This window comes from Bos javanicus, chromosome 29 (assembly GCF_032452875.1).
Source record: "Bos javanicus breed banteng chromosome 29, ARS-OSU_banteng_1.0, whole genome shotgun sequence".
Taxonomy (NCBI): Eukaryota; Metazoa; Chordata; class Mammalia; order Artiodactyla; family Bovidae; genus Bos; species Bos javanicus.
The window spans coordinates 28620966-28637339 of record NC_083896.1 but is presented as its reverse complement, the minus strand read 5'-3'; the positions used below and the strand labels follow the sequence as shown (position 1 = coordinate 28637339).

Here is a 16374-nt window from a genome sequence, read left to right as displayed (position 1 = left end):
CTGCTTGGAGAGCGCAGGCTCAAAGACCTGAGAACCATGTGGAGTAAATGGAATCCAGGAGACCTGGCATCTTTTCTGCCCAGTAAACTATCACCTGGAGCAGGCAGCGCCAGGGATTCGTTGTTATGGTTTCTGCCCTCGGTGACCTTGACTCGGTGGTTGAGCTGTGCCCCGACGTTTGAAGCATCTTTATTTTGGCTGTCCGACAGAGAAGCCAGAACAGGTGCGCGCCCTTCTCTAAGAGAACTGCGGCCGCCAGAGGGTGCAGAGGAGCATTTGACCGACCCGCGCGGGGAGGTGGGGGCGGGGTGGGGTGGGGGAGGGACGGGTAAATTAAATTTCACTAGAACATGATCTAGTCCGGGGAATTAAAAGATCAGAACGCGCTGGGGGCGGGATGGGAGGCAGCGAAGATATAGGCAGAAATAAACCGACGGACTCAGTCCAGTCTATATTCCCGCAGCTGCCCCCTCCTCCCCGGTCTGCCTAAGGCTTTTCCGAGTTGAGAGAGGAACTTGGCTCCTCTCTCCTGTTTCCCGCTCAGAACCTGGGGTTCCTTGCGCCAATCGTTTCCCTCCTTGGGTTTCCGGCACAAGCTCCGAGTGACCCTCGGGTCTGCCTTTTAGGGAGCCTCGAGGAACCTGCGGAGAGGTCCGATCTCCGCCCGCAGGTCCTCGCATCCTGCCCCGCAGCCTAGGGATCCCGCGGCACCTGCAGGGATGGGCGGGGGCGGCCGCGGCCGCGTCCCTGCGCCGCTCTCCCGGCCGGCTCCCGCGGCCAGCCCGCCGCTGGCCTTGGAAAACTGGTCGTTTCGGGCAGCAGAACCGGGCCCGCGTGGCCGGCACTCTGGCCCCTTCCTGCCGCCCCGACCCCCCACACTGTGAGCCCCAGTGGCCCCGGGGACACGCGCCTGAGGACGCTGTACCCGCAAGCTCCCCCAGTCAGTTAATGGGGCGGGACCCCCGGACGCTTAGGGTGACCCCTGGACATCGGACAATCCCCAAACCTCCCTTCCTTCCTGGCCCTCCTTCCTAGCCCACGTAGCGGACGGGGAAGGGTATGGCATGGTCTGACAGGTCAGGACCCTCTCTTCTGCCCTGGACCTCCGCTGGCTGCGAGGGCCCCACGACTCACCCGACCTCACCCTGCGTCCTGACCGGGTGGAGGCCGCGGGATCCGGCCGTCGGAGCGCGAGGATCGCCCCCCTGCGGCGGGTCACCCTGGAGCCACGCCCGGGAGGACGGCGACCTCTCCGCCCCCTCGAGTGCCCCGCCCCCCAGTCCCCGGCGGTCCCCACCCCGCCACCGGCACACACACTCAGAGACTCTGGCCAGAGCCGCCCTTGGTATCAGTGGCCCGGTTCCCGCGTCCGCTCCAGCTGCCGGGCAGCCTGAACACCTGTCGGTCGGTGCGCCCCGAGCCGGCGCCCCTGACTGCGTCGGGACCAGGGAAGGCCATGATTTCCTTGCCCGGGTCTCCTGCGACCAGCTTGCTGCGGGTTTTGTTCCTGGGGCTGACTACTCTGGGTGAGTGAAAGCCTGGATGGACCTGGAGGGGACATGAGATGGGAGATGGGATGAATCCCACCCTGAGAGGCTGGTTTGGGGAGCTGATGAGGAGCTGGGTGGGACAGGATCCCGCCTCCTCCGGCTCTTTCCCTCCCAGCACTTAAACTTTCCCCTAGGTTGGGTGTCACTGGTTGGTGCTGATTTCTGTCGCCTGTGTTGGGGAACAGCCACCACTTTGGGTGCTGTATGTTTGTGGCAGGGGAGAACGTTTGTTGGAACCATTCCTCACCCTCACTCCCCACCTCCACCGGCAGAGCCAGATGAGCTGAGCTGCTAGAGGAGACACTGGCTCAAGAGCTTAAGGACTTAACTCTAGCCCCCCTCCCAGCCCCCCACCCCACACACAAGCTGATGTGCAAGAGCCCCTGGGGAATTCCCTGGTACTCCAGCTTGGCTCACACAGGGACTTCACCTCAATTCACAAGCCTGGATCCTTCCTCTGGCCCCCTCCTTCTGCTTCCTGCCCTGGGAATCAAGGGAGGTGCCCCCAAAGCTTGACCGTGAGGTCATGTAGGACACAGGAAATGGAGGAGGGGTTCGAATGCCTAGAGGAGCAGAATTGTGACCACCGCCCCCCCCCCAAGAGGTCCATCACCCCCTGTTGGTTCTCTGAGCCAAAGGGACAAAGGAAATAGAGAGGAGGGCCTCAGAGAGTCAGAGAGGAAAGCCACCTCCTTGGGGCAACTGCTTGAGGCCTGTGTGAAGGCCTCCAGGAACACCCAGAAGCTGGAGTGGCCCGGTCCAACATCTGGGAGAAAAGGACCCACAGGAACAAAGCTCATTATAAACCATTTCACATGCTGCCTCCCAGGCTTTCTTGCCATCCTTCAAGGATCCCAAATGAGGGTGAAGGGTGGGTTTGTCCAGCTCAGCTTTAACTCCTCATTTCTCTCAGGCTGGAAGTCTCCAGGGCTTGGAAAGAACCATAGTGATTGAGACTGAGATGGGGACCATCTAAATCTCACCTGGGTGCTCTTTAGCCCAATCTGTGCTGCAAGGGTGTCAGGGCAGGAAGTATTAGGGTCCCCAGACAAAGTGGGGCTCAAGACCAGACTGCCAGCCCCTCTAGGCTTGGTGGCCTGCTGTAGGATCTCTCCACTTCTCAGGTCCCCCTCTCCCAACTTAAACTGTCTCTTTCCTGCATTCTATCCTCAATTTCCCCATCCCCCTTCCTGCTGGGGATCTCTGAAGCAAGGCAGAAAAATTCAAGTCAGTGTCCAGGGCGTCATCCGATCATCTGTGTCTCTCCTGCAACCCATCCTCTTTCTATCCGAGCTCTGATAACTCTGAGCCTGTTTTCACACTGAAGGTCCAGGCTTCAGCATCCCTACCTCTCCCCACCCTCACCCCCCACCCCACCCCCGCTGGGGATTGCAGAACTCTCGCTGGCCACTTGAGGGTTAAATGGTCCTCTGGATGGTCAGCATTTTGGGAGATACCGGCTCCACTGGGCTCTGCCCGACCGGGTTCTACCCGGAGGCCCTTATGCTCCCTCGCGGCTCAGCGATGCTGCCCCTGGGGCGTGAGAAGCCCGCGGGGGGAGTTTCTCAGAGAAAGGGAGACTAAAAATAGTAGCCCTGGGGAGCCAGCCCAGAGCCCATTTTCGCTCTCCTTCGCTCTTGCCTGCTCCACAAGTTGGTCTGGAGAGGCCCAGTAGGGTCCCTTCCCTGCCCTGGGTTCCTTCACTCAGATCCGCCCGCCCCCCTTTCCTCTCCCTGTGGCACCTGGGAGCAAAAAGCCCTGAAGAATTGAGGGGTCTGTGGTCCGGGGGACACCCAGGATCAGAGCAGTGAAGCCTGGGACCTTCTCCAGCTCCTAGCTGACCTGTGTCCAGGCCCCAGTGTGTCCAGCTTACTACTTACTGACTTACCCTGCCCGCCCCCTTTGTAAAGTGATATTATAAATGCAGGACCTGAGCGAGGGGCGCCTAGGGCGGAGGCGGCTCACTCTTCTCCTGGGACCCCGGCAGGTTTCCCGCGGGAACTGTGTCTGGCCGCTGGGAGTGAGCTGCAGGAAGGCCCGGCTAGGGCCTGCGCCCCCCGCAGGCCTCTCTGGTGTCCCGGCCAGCCGGTCGGTCCTCAACCGGCGGCGGGCTCCTTGAAGCGGAGGTTGTTTTCTCCTGCAGAGCCTCCGGTCCAGCGGCGCCCTCGGCATTGTCTCCTGGCTTATCACCGGGCACAAGTTTCCTGCTCAGCCCTCAGGGACCCCGCCAGGAAATGGGGAGGGGGGTGCTAAGAAGGCCAAGGAATTGGGGTGAGGGTTCTGTAAAGACGCGCAACCAGGAAGCGGAGGGGGTGGCGCGCATCCTGGCCGGATCCGCTCCTGGGCCCTCAGAGGCCTTCAGCCGGCCTCCAGGAGGGTGGACAGCCCGGCCTGTGCGCGGCCTCTGTCCGCTCGGCGGCCCCCTAACCACCACGCAGAGATGGCATCTCAGACTCCAGTGCAGACCGTTGAGGCCGAGGACTCAAGAGCCTCAGCAAGAGCTGGGTGAAGGTCCAGAGCCGCCAGCATCCTCAGGCCTGGCTTCCGACAAGCCCAAGGTTCTTCCCCCAAAGGACTTTTGTTTGGGCCTCTCCTCTGCCTCTCCAAAGGGCAGTAAGGGAGTGCCTCTGGACGCCATGAGGCAAGCTCCGATTCGACAGTCCCCTCCCTGAGACCCATACCCCCGGCCACCTCCTGAAGGACAGCCACAGGCAGATGGAAGCTCTGTGCCTGATCGGTTTTGTACCTGATAGTCAAGGGACTTTGCTTCTCCTCCTAGCTCTGCCGAGGTTCCCAGTGACCTCAGAGTACCCTCCCCCCATCTCCCGTGGGCCCCCAAAGGGCCTTTGAGAGGTTTCCTGGGGGGAGCCCACGTGTGGAGATCCAGCAGGAAGTCGTGGAGCCCAGCAGTCACTGGGCCGCACTGGGCACTGGCCGCTCCAGTCTCTCTGGCTCGGAGTAATTCTGAAGGAGCCGCGGGGTTAATCGGTAAACGATTAACCTTCCCGGTCCCCTCTGCCCATCTGGTGGAGGACTGCAGGAGACGGGAACGCTGTTGATCCTGACCCTCGTCTTTCCTTCTTGGCTCATGCCCCGGGGAAATTGCGGGAGCAAGTGGTTTAAGTAGAGTGTAGATTAAAGGTATTAAATCCGCCCTTCCTCTTGGGTGTCTTCCCCTTCTCGCTGGAAATCTGCCCCCTCCACTTGGTGCTCTGAAATCTGTGCCTCTGAATACAAATGAATTTACAGACATGGGTCCTATCCTTGCTACAAGCCAGCGGGGCTGAGGCTGGGGAGAAGACGAGGTGATGGATTCGACCATCGCGGGATCACAGGCCAGCGGGCCCTGGGCAGTCTTGGGAGAGACCCCCGAGAGTTTCGTCCTCTGCTGCCACCGCGCTGGGCAGGGTCCCTGGGCTCCGCGCTCACTCTCCTTCTCTCCTCCCCAGCGTCCCCCTCGCGGGCCCAGATGGAGGTGCACGTGTCCGCCAGCCTCACGAAGCTGCGGGCGGTGGAGGGAGCGGAAGTGGTGCTCCCAGCGTGGTACAGCCTGCAAGGGGAGCTGTCTCCGACCAAGCCCAAGCCTTGGGAGGTGCCCACCGTGATGTGGTTCTTCGTAGAAGGGAAGGATAAGAATATGAGCCAGGTGAGGGAACTTCTGGGCAGGAGGCTAGCTACCTACTAGAGGCGGGGCTGGGGGGTTCGGAGTGGGAGGGGGTTAGGGGGAGGGAGGGGAGAGGAGTCGGGGAGTGCATTGGGAAGAGCTGGCGACGGTGGGAGGGGTCGCCAGAGATGTCAGGGAAATGCAAGATCCGTGTCACCAGTTCAAGTTTTGTTTTGATCTTGGAGTCTTCCCCTCACCCAGCCATTTCTCCTTTTCCTAGGGTTCCCTAGAAACCCAGCACACCAAACACTGCCAACGTTTTACTTTGCTGGGTGAGGGGGAAAGTGGGGACTGAGGATACAGGAAACAGGAAGTTTAGGGCAGGTGTCACACAGCTTTTAAAAGTTGAGCATCTTCCTGTTTTCACATTATCTGTCCTTTGGATGTGCTCACAGGCCACAGGTCACAGTAAGCCCACTCCCCAGATGATTATCTGCCCCCCCCCGCTCGCCCAACTCCTTTATGAATTCCTTGAGAAGCAAGGGTGGGTCTCTTTCTACAGTCTCTTACCTGTTCTACTTTCCTGACATCAGAGGCAGATTTACCCCGAAGCCAGGGAAATGTCATTTTCAGAGCACCTTCTTTACATGGGCTCCCTGCAAGGTCCTAGGAAGAGTGTTGAGGGGGGAGTCATTTGGTAAATAGGGGATGAAAGCATATGAAATATGAAAGCAACTTAGATTGCAGGAGTGGGGCTGGGATTTATACACTGGAGGGGAGGGTCTTCAAGAAAAAGAAAACTTTATAAGATACTTTTTCTTTTTGGTTGTCCCCCTGCAGCCTGTTTCTTTCATATGTTCTCCCCTTGTTTATATGATTTATAAACATATGTTTTATATGTTTATATGAGCCCCTCCTGGTGGCTCAGATGGCAAAGAACCTGCATGCGATGCAGGAGACCCAGGTTCAATCCCTGGGTCGAGAAGATCCCTTGGAGAGGGGAATGTCTACCCACTCCAGGATTCTTGTCTGGAGAAGTCCATGGACAGAGGAGCCTGACGGGCTACAGTCCAGGGGGTCTCAAAGAGTCAGACATGACTGAACAACTAACACACGTCCATTTTTACCACTTTCTAAACACCCAAGTGGGAGATGAAGAAACAGCATCCAGGGAAAGAGGACCTGTTCTGATGCAGAGGATCTGGGGCGGTGAGAGGGTGGCTAGGGAGACAGAGGTGGATGGACAGCTGCTACAGGTTAGAGGGGATGGTGCAGATAAGGGGTATTTGAGGACCCCCAGTTTGGGGGAGGGGGACGAGCTGAGCCTTGGGCACAGAGCAGGCATGTTGTGATGGGGAGGTGTTGTTGCCCCCACCAGGTGTTGGCACACATCGGTCAGGTCACAACGGGCATGCCTCGAGCATCCCTGGTCCACCCCATGCCCTCCCGGAACGTGTCACTGCGGCTGCGGGACCTGCAGGAGAAAGACTCCGGGTCCTACCTCTGTTTTGTGAACTTGCAAGACAATCAAGGCACTGTTAAAGGTCAAAGCAGCAAACGTTTAGAGCTCGATGTGCTGGGTGAGCCAGAGGCACCCGTGGGAGGTCAGGCAGGCCTCTCCCCCAAGTGACCGAGGGGGAAGGTTGGGGGAGGGGCAAAAAGGGTGACAGAGGGTCCATGTGTGGGAGGGGGAGGGGGAGCTCCTGGTCCCCTGATACGAGTTTTTAACCCGTCTTCCCTCCCCCAGTCCCTCCAGCTCCGCCATCCTGCCATCTCCGCGGTGTGGCCCACGTGGGGGCCAACGTGACCCTGAGCTGCCAGTCCCCAAGGAGTAAGCCCACTGCCCAGTACCAGTGGGTGCGGTCACCCCCATCCTCCCAGGTTTTCTTTGCACCTGTTTTAGGTGAGGGAACTTCCAGAGACAACTGAGAGTGTGGCTGGGGTAGAGGAAAGATGAGGGCCAGAGGGACTGGGGGGCAAGGGGCAGCAATGCTGAAAAGCACTGTGGTGGGGGGCGGGGGAAGGAGGATGTGGGGAGGGGGCTGAAGAAAGAGGCCTGCCAGGCGCAGACAGGTGCTGAAGACCATGCCACACAAGAGACACTGGGGCTGGAGGATCTGCCATTCACTACATGTGTGACTTTGTGACTGTTTCCTCGTCTGTAAAATGGGAGTATCAATAGCCTTGACTTGAGCACACCAGCTGGCTCAGTGGTAAAGAATCTGCTGGCCAATGCAGGAGACACAGGAGAATGGGAGTTTGATCCCTAGGTCTGGAAGATCCTCTGGAGGAGGATATGGCAACCCACTCCAGTATTCTTGCTTGGAGAATCCCATGGACAGAGGAGCCTGGTGGGCTACAGTCCATGGGGTCACAAAGAGTCGTACACGACTGAGCATGCATGTATGAATACCACTATAAAAAACACTTGGAGGCAGCTGGAACTTTTTTTGTCAATTTTATTAAGATTTTTGATGGAACAATTTTAACCCGATGCTTTGGAAGAATCATTCTTAATTTATCAGCTATGGTAAAGGTATTGCAGTAATGTCGGACAGTATCCTTATGTTTTTGAGTTTCATGCTGAAATGTTTATTTTAAAATGTCTTGAGAAAAAGAGAAAGAAATGAAATAAGTGTAGTAAAATGTTAGCAAGTGTGGATATATGGGTTTTCATTTTGTTCCTCCTTCTACTTTTTATTTGACCATTTTTATAATAAAACTTTTTAATTTTTTTTTTAACATAGAGCTTCCATAATAGGTTTGTTGTGAGACTTTTATATAAATTAGTACATGTAAAGAACTTAGTCTTTGGTGAAGAGTAAGCAACCAATAAACTTTAACTGTTAAAATCATTAGATTATTTCATACATTCCTTTCAACACCATCAATTAGGTCATATCACCCCATTTTATAGATGAATAAATTGGGACCCAGAGATAGCAAATAGCTTTCTTAAAGTCCCATGGCCTGTTCTGGATGCCACGTTTTCTAATTCCTTGCTCAGTGTTTTTTCTCTCTCACTACTCAGAAATAAAAGTAAAAATCAGGTTTTGGTTTTTCTGGGCATCACTTCCTCTTTAGCCTTCTTTCAGATATCACTTGGGAACACTGAGCAGTGGAAATGGAAAAGGGTAGTGAGCTAGCAGTTTGGCAACTGATCGTCACACCTTCACCTTTCATCAGGGATTCAGATAGCTAAGGCTCTCAGAGAGTCAAAATAGACATTCCAGAGGAAGGGCAGGGTGATTTTTTATGGGAAAGGGGATCGATCCTTGGACTGATGGCCAAATTGTGTCCACAGATGCCATCCACGGGTCTTTAAGCCTCAAAAACCTGTCCACTTCCATGTCTGGAGTGTATATCTGCAAGGCCCACAATGAGGTGGGCAGCGCCCAGTGCAACGTGACCCTGACTGTGAGCACAGGTCAGTGAGGGGTAAGTGTGGTTAAGGAGAAGATTGATCAGTGGTGGGAGCGGGTCAGCAAGAGAGGGGAGGAGGGCTGTCTGCAGAGGCCTCTCGTTAGAACAGGACAAGGTGCTTGTCCTGGTTACGTGTCTGTGCAGGTGTTTGGTCAGTGACTACTTCCTGCTTGACAGTCACCTTCCCCTTAACAAAGAGAGAAACTGGGTATGGTGGTGGTGGGGCAGAGGGGCAGTGGGATTGGAAAGGGCCAGGGAATGGCTGAGAGTCCGCCTGACAGTAAGGTTTTCCAGGGCCCAGGGCTACGGTGGTTGCTGGAGCTGTCGTGGGCACCATGGTCGGACTGGGGCTGCTGGCCGGACTGGTGCTCTTGTACCAACGCCGAGGCAAGGCCCTAGAGGAGCCGGCCAATGATATCAAGTAAGTGCCCCTGGTCTCTGCCAAGATGAGGGCTCTCCTTGGGGATTCAAGGAGCTCCCATCTAAGGTAGGGATGGGCAGTGGCTGAGACATCACTTCTATGGGCAGATTTTAAGGGAGGAGAAGTGAGAATAAGACAAAGCATATGGAAACTCTCCTCTCCTCCTCCTTCCACCTTCTGACCTCTTATCACTTCTTTGATGACTAGGGAGGACGCCATCGCTCCCCGGACGCTGCTTTGGCCCAAGGGCTCAGACACAATTTCCAAGAATGGGACCCTTTCCTCTGTTACCTCAGCGCGAGCCCTCCGGCCACCCCAGGGCCCTTCCAGGCTTGGTGCATTGACCCCCACACCCAGCCTCTCCAGTCAGGTCCTGCCCTCGCCAAGGCTGCCCAGGACAGATGGGGCCCACCCTCAGCCAATATCTCCCGGCCCTGGTGGGGTCTCTTCCTCTGCTCTGAGCCGAATGGGTGCTGTCCCTGTGATGGTTCCTGCCCAGAGTCAGGCTGGGTCTCTGGTGTGATGGCCCAGCCACTCGGTGGCTAAGCCATTTGGTTTCTCTCCTTCCTGCAAGGTTCAGTCACACCTGGCACAGAGGCCTGAGATTGGGAGGGTGGCCGCCTTCCAGACCTCTGGTCCTCCGCCCTCACCTTTCTGAGGCTCAGTTGAAACCCAAGTTTCCAGGAAGTAGGAGAAGAGGAAGTGGACCTGGGATTAAGAAGCACTCCCACCCCTGGCTGTCTCTAAGTCTGCAGTGGGATGCTGCTGAAATTGCTACCACTGCCTCCCCCCAGCCCCCAGACCTGGTGGGGATCGCCAGTCAACCAATCCTCTAGGCCCCTTTGGTACCCCACCCCACCTAACCTCATCCTTCACTCCCCACTTCAGCTCCTTGCATTAATATAACCTACCCTGCTGGCTTGGTTGGGTTTTGTTGGGGCAGGGGATAAGGAAGATATTTTTTCCCTCTCACTTGAAATGCATGATTTTGTTTTTATTTCGCCAACTTCAATAAAGATATATTGTGTTTGTATGGAAAGTGAGAGTCCAGTCGCCTTTTCAAACTTGGAACTCCCAGGGAGAAGCTGACTCTCAGGATGATGCAAAGAGGATGGTACCCAGACTGTAGACCCAGCAGGGCTTCTCCACACAGCCTCTGACTTGGCTTTCTGGCTCAGGATAGCTCTTCTAGAGTCTTTACAAGGGTCATGTGCTGTCAGGTGGTGCTGGAGAGGCGGGGGGAGGTCCTAACTCACTTTAAGCAGCAAGGGGATGAAATTGGTGACTTTCTGCTGGAGCTCGCAGCTTGGGTGCCTGTGCACTTAATCTTCTGCTTCCTCTTCAAGTGCAGGGCCTGAAGAACCTGACTCCTCCTGCCCTCTCCCAGACCACTGAATCCTTCCTGTCCATCCAGCAGTGACCCCCGATACTGAGGCAGAGCCAGGCACAGGATGTGGGGCTGCTGTGTCCATACCAATCCTGCCACACGCTTTCATACCCAGGGCGGGGGCTTCTCTACACCTCAGTTTATCTGCCCATGTAATGGGGTGGCTCTGGGAGGCGGGAGGAGGGTTGTAGTTTCCATGGAGACACCTGTCTCAACAAGGGATGCCAAAAGGGCCAAAGAAGGGGTCTCAGGGGAGAAAAGGACCTCCGAGGGCCTCAGAAGGAACAAGACTCTGTGAAGGGAGTGGAAGGGGGTGATGGGGTCTTAGCCTGGGGTTCAGGCTCACAGTGTGAGACCCCGAAGTGGTGACATCATCTCAGTTATCAGGATGCATCTCTTTTCCTCCAGGGTCGCTCTTTCCCTGCAGAGCTCCCATTCTGATCCCTCCCCTTCCCTGGAGTGCCCACCCCACCCCAAACCCAGCCCTCCCCACCCCCCACACCTGACAGCTTCAGAAATTGGGGGAAAGGGGACAACAGAAGGGGGTAGGGTGAGAATGAGTCCTGTATTGGGCCTGGAGGAGGGAGGAGCCCTTCCTTACCTCATGGCCCGGCCTCTCCCCTTGTTTGCTCTGAGATAGCCAGTCTCGCTCGGCCCAGCACCAGCAGGCTGCTTGGTGGGCACTCCCTTCCTTCTCCCAGACCCAGACACTCAGACGGACCAAGAGTTGGCGGGATGATGGCCTGGCTCCCGGGGTGCTTCCTCTGCAGGGTCCTACTGGTCTGGGTCGGCTTAAGTGGTGAGGAGGGGGCTGGCAGATGGGGATGAGAGCAACTGGACTGGGGAGGGGACATGGAAGGCTGCTGGGAGGGTCGAGGACAGAGGCTGGAGGACAAGTTGGGCCTCTCTCGGTAGGGTTTAACCACCACCCAACTTCTGTTTTTCTTTTCCCGACAAACACACCCCGGGACCTGGCCCAGTCTTGGTCCTTTCACTCACCAACCTGGTGGGTCTGGGCTCCTCCCTCCCGGAAACCTCAGGTTTCGGAAAGGGAGGGATGGAGAGGAGGGAGCTGAGCCCTGGCAGAGGGAGGACACTCAGAGTCATCTGAGCCCTCCCCCCGCCGGCCTCTGGCACCCCCAGCCCCCGGGTTGGCTGTGGAGGTGAAGGTGCCCTCCGAGCCCCTGAGCGCACCGGTGGGCAAGACTGCGGAGCTGACCTGCAGCTACAGCACATCAGTGGGAGACAACTTTGCCCTGGAGTGGAGCTTTGTGCAGCCTGGGAAGCCTGTCTCCATGTCCCAACCGGTGAGCTGGGGGTGCCTGCGCGAGTGGGGGGCCTTCTTGCCTTTGGTGGACTTGACAAGGAGATGCAGGACCAGGGGACCCACCTAGGACGAGGGCAGGGGGTCAGAGAGAGTGCATTTGGGGATGAAAATACTTGGATGAAAAAAAATCAGTGGACTCTTTCTAGATCTTCTTAGGAACACAGTCTGCATGACCCTGTATCACATACACAGTCCTGCAGTTTGTAACTTCCTCCCCCATAGTTGGACTTCCCTGGTGGCTCAGTGGTAAAGAATCTGCCCCACTAAGGCAGGAGACCGGGGTTTGATCCCTGGGCTGGAAAGATCCCCTGTAGGAGGAAATGGTGCCCACTCCAGTATTCTTGCCTGGGAAATCCCATGGACAGAGGAGCCTGGCGGGCTACAATTCATGGGGTCATAAAGAGTCAGACGGGACTTAGCCACTTCCCTATGTGAGTGCAGCTCCAGTGTCAGTTCATAAACTCACAGAGGCTAAGCTGTTGTGATTAAAAGCAGGATAAAATGCTGCCCCTTCCAGGAATATTTGCTCTCCCTCCCCGCCCCCTACCCCTGGATTGAGAGCTTGCGTGGCTGAAAGCAATGAATCCAGTTCATTCAGCACCTGGGAAGGGATGATATTTGGGGACAGATAGACCTTCACGGTTCTGGCTACAGAGTATCAGCTTCCCTGGCTGCTTTAGGGAGGGTGTCTTATACCTGCTTTGAAGGACTGTAGAGTTGACACCAGGTGGCAAAAGGCACATCCGCATGTCTTCTGCTTCTCCCTAGATCCTGTACTTCACCAATGGCCAGCTGTATCCAACTGGTTCTAAGGCAGAGAGGGCCAGCCTGCTTCAGAACCCCCCCACAGGAGGAGTGGCCACCCTGAAACTGACCGATGTCCGCCCCTCAGACACTGGAACCTACCTCTGCCAGATTAACAATCCGCCAGATTTCTACACCAATGGGTTGGGGCTAATCAACCTTACTGTGCTGGGTAAGCCAGGCTAGGGACCCTCCAGCCACCCACATTACCTGAAAGATTGCACTGGCCTGCTAAATCTCCCCTATCCTGCTTTCTAGCCCAAGCACCTAACTGCACTAGAGACCTTGAAGGAAAATACCCTTTCCTAAAGTTGTCTAATCTTACCCCTGCTCCACCCTCCTCCCTCAGTCCCTAGTAAATCTCTCCCACAGATAGGGATCTGAGTCATCCCCCAACAGCTCCATCTTTAGGGGAACCTCCCATTTGCAGATAGATTCTGTTTCTCTCTAGGTTAGCAGCAGAGAAAAGCTATGGCCAATTAAAGGAAGATGGCACTCCATCACTAAGCAATAACTTCCTGTTCAGAGCATCCATCTAACCTCAAACTAGAGTCTGATTGGAGATCAGCAAACAGAAGAAACTATTAAAGGGGCTGGGGATGTTGAGATGGAAAAGAGAAGACTTAGGTGGTGGTGTGTAACAGCTGCAATCAAATATCTGAAGAGCTGTCTTATGGAGGAGAGATTTTTCTTCTTTTTTCTCTGTGGGCCCAGAGGGCAGGAAATGGAACCAATGGGAGGATATCATATTAACACAGATTTGGCTTGACATGAGGAAGAATTTTCTAACAATCAGAATTTCCAATAGTGGAAATTACTTCCTGGAGATGAGGTGGTGTGTGAACAGAGGTGGACCGCTAGGTGGTAGGTAGGAGTATTAAAGCAGGAAACTTAGCACTTCATGGAGGTGGAGCCAGAAGAAAGCTAAGGTACTTCTTATGACTTTTGCAGTGCCCCCCAGTAGACCTGCATGCAGTCAGAGTGGTCAGACCTTCGTGGGGGGCTCTGCTGCGCTCAGATGCAGCTCTTCTATGGGAGCCCCCAAGCCTGTGTACAACTGGATCCGCCTTGGAGCTTCTCCTACACCTTCTCCTGGCAGCATGGTGCAAGGTAAGGGTCCAGGCCACCAAGGAAGATGGGACTCAGAGCCTGGGCAGATCTGGCCTCTAAACTCCACACAGCCACAATAGAAGTTCCATGTCTGGAGGTATGAGATACATGGCTATATCTCCCCTACTTCTTCCTTGGCTGCCTTTACTTTTCCCTCCTGTCATCCTGTACCATCTGCAGTTGTGTGGTCCTGGGAGCATTTATCAAGCTAAACATATTTCTGATATCCTGGAAGACAGTGGAAGGCAGGGGGTATTCTGTGACTCCCACTTGTCTATTCTGGGGCTTGGGGTTCCTTGTAGATATCTTAATGGTCATGAATCATTTCCAAACTTCCTAGAGAGGAAGCCGAGGCAGAGTAGCAAGGACTGGCTTGAATCTCCTTCAGGGGATCACATAGCTGGCTAAGAGCCTTGGCTTCTCAGTCTCCTCATGCTGGCTCCAGTGCCCTGGCTACCCTCCCAAGCCCAGCAAACCACTTTACCAATGCAGAAAGCCCCCAGGTCACCTCCCGATGTGTACTTTTCCTTGTAAAGGGAAGGTAAGCAGCTTAGAAGAACATTTGGGTCAGCTTAGAGCCCACTCCAGAGAACACAATTTCTAGCAATCAAATCCTTTCCACCAACCAAGAACCTGACATCAGCCAGTAGCCAGCCCACCCCAGTTTCACTGCGGTGTCTGAACCCTTCATGTGTGCCGTTTCCCCTTCCCTGAAAAGGCAGCTGTGTAGGGTGGAAAGAGTACAGAAGTTGCAGTGGTTTTGCACTTCCTCTCTGGGTCACCTTGGACAATTACTTTCCTTCTCTGAGCCAGTGTGCCCACTTATAGAACGAGGTTAGTTCCTTCCTGATGGGATTGTGGTAAGGATGAAGTGAGATACAGTTTTGTCATAGTGTAGCTCACTGTGAGTCGAATGAGTGATGGACACTTCTTCCTTATTCTCTAGATGAGGTGTCTGGCCAGCTCATTCTCACCAATCTCTCCCTGGCTTCCTCGGGCACCTACCGCTGTGTGGCCACCAACCAGATGGGCAGTGCGTCCTGTGAGCTGACCCTCTCTGTGACTGGTAGGGGATGCTGGGTAAAGGCTGGGTTGGTCTGCCTGGGTACGGGGTCAGTGTGAAGCCATCTGGGGCATCAAGGAAGGTCTGTTGCTCTGACGATCATGTGTCTCCTTGTATGTGTGCTAAGTTGCTTCAGTCATGTCCAACTCTTTGCGACCCTATGGACTGTAGCCCCCCAAGCTCTTCTGTCCATGGGATTCTCCAGGCAAGCATACTGGAGTGGATTGCCAAGCTCTCCTCCATGGGGTGGTCTTCCCCACCCAGGGATTGAACCCAGGTTTCCTGCACTGCAGGCAGATTCTTTACCATCTGAGCCACCAGGCATTTATCTCCTTACGTGTCTCCTTAGACCCTTCCAAAGGCCGAGTGGCTGGGACTGTGATTGGGGTGCTGCTGGGCCTGCTGTTCCTGTCCGTGGCTGTGTTCTGCCTGATAAGGTTCCAGAAAGAAAGGAGGAAGAGGCCCAAGGAGACATTCGGGGGGAGTGACCTACAGTGAGCAGGAGGGCTGAGGGCTGGTCAGGGTGGGAGGAAAGGGCTTGGGTTAAGAGTTGGTGATGGCAGCTCTCAAACTCTGACACCTTCAGGGGTGTTTCAGGGTGAGGGGCATGGCTCAGCCCTGGGCTTTGGTTGTGCTGTGGGTGCAGTGCGGCTTGTGTATTTCAGCGTGTGAGTGAAGTGTGCAGGGTGGAGGGCTTGGTTCATGAGCTACCCTCTCCCTCCTAACACTTAGAAGAATGTTTTGCTTTTCACTTTTAAGGAACTTTTACATAGATTAACAGGCTGTGGAGGCTGGGAGTTGTTTGTCCTGAGTTCTCAGCCGAGTCTAGTTCTTCTATGTGGGGCAGAGAGAGGTAGTAAGGAAAGGAGAGGCAAAAGCCACCTGTCAACTTCAGCTGTCAGCTGTGGGGTCCAGAGTCAGGCATCGTTTCTCCAAGTGTGGTCCTCACACTGGGAGAGTTCCTATGTGCTAAGCTGCCTCAGTCCTGTCCAACTCTGCGACCCTATGGACTGTAGCCTGCCAGTCTGTCCTCTCCAATCCCTCCTCTGTCCATGGGATTCTCCAGGCAAGAATACTGGAGTGGGTTGCCATGCCCTCCTCCAGGGGATCTTCCCAATGCAGGAATGGAACCTGTGTCTCATGTCTCCTGCATTGGCAGGTGGGTTCTTTTACCACTAGCATCACCTGGGAAGCCCAGTCCTCAGATTACCTGAACTAGGAGTTTGTTAAACATTCAGATTCAAACCACTTCTATTCCTCCTGAAGCAGAATCTGTGTGTGTGTGTGTGTTTGGGGGAGGGATAGGGCCTGGAATTGTCGTTTCAACCAAAATTCCACAAGGATTCCTACGCACAGTAAAAATAAGAAGTCCCTGGGATAGAGAATGGGTGTGTTCTGAGGGATGCACCCAGCTTTCACTAAGAATTGCCTGTATCCCATCAGGGAGGACGCCATGGCACCGGGGGTTTCTGAGCAACCTTTGGAAAGGGAAGATTCTAGCAATGGGCTCCTGGAGAGGCCCTCCTCTGCCAGCACGGTGACGACCAAGTCAAAGCTCCCTATGGTTGTCTGATTTCTCTCTTGATCCCTGAGGGGGAATATCAGAAATTAAAGTTTTTGGGTACCATACTGTCTCTCTCTTCGTTCTGCCGGTTTAGCAAATTCCTCTAGACTGCCCAAAGAGT

General features: G+C 55.1%; 2 protein-coding genes across 3 annotated transcripts; both read left to right on the top strand.

Annotated features, from left to right (window-relative positions):
- The first annotated feature begins 1283 nt into the window (after positions 1 to 1283).
- On the top strand, positions 1284 to 10037 carry ESAM (endothelial cell adhesion molecule). The gene is made up of 7 exons (XM_061406301.1): positions 1284 to 1526; positions 5000 to 5196; positions 6533 to 6734; positions 6902 to 7057; positions 8459 to 8581; positions 8872 to 8998; positions 9206 to 10037. Exons 1-7 carry the CDS (start codon positions 1457 to 1459, stop codon positions 9519 to 9521), a joined length of 1191 nt encoding a protein of 396 aa, XP_061262285.1. The 5' UTR covers positions 1284 to 1456; the 3' UTR covers positions 9522 to 10037.
- A 99-nt stretch (positions 10038 to 10136) lies between these two features.
- VSIG2 (V-set and immunoglobulin domain containing 2) lies at positions 10137 to 16316 on the top strand. 2 transcript variants are annotated; one of them, XM_061406302.1, is made up of 7 exons: positions 10137 to 11184; positions 11529 to 11692; positions 12481 to 12688; positions 13468 to 13626; positions 14573 to 14692; positions 15039 to 15183; positions 16133 to 16316. In XM_061406302.1, exons 1-7 carry the CDS (start codon positions 11121 to 11123, stop codon positions 16260 to 16262), a joined length of 990 nt encoding a protein of 329 aa, XP_061262286.1. In that variant the 5' UTR covers positions 10137 to 11120; the 3' UTR covers positions 16263 to 16316. The 2 variants fall into 2 exon arrangements, with proteins under 2 accessions (XP_061262286.1, XP_061262287.1); XM_061406303.1 differs by lacking the exon at positions 15039 to 15183.
- Positions 16317 to 16374: the final 58 nt, after the last annotated feature.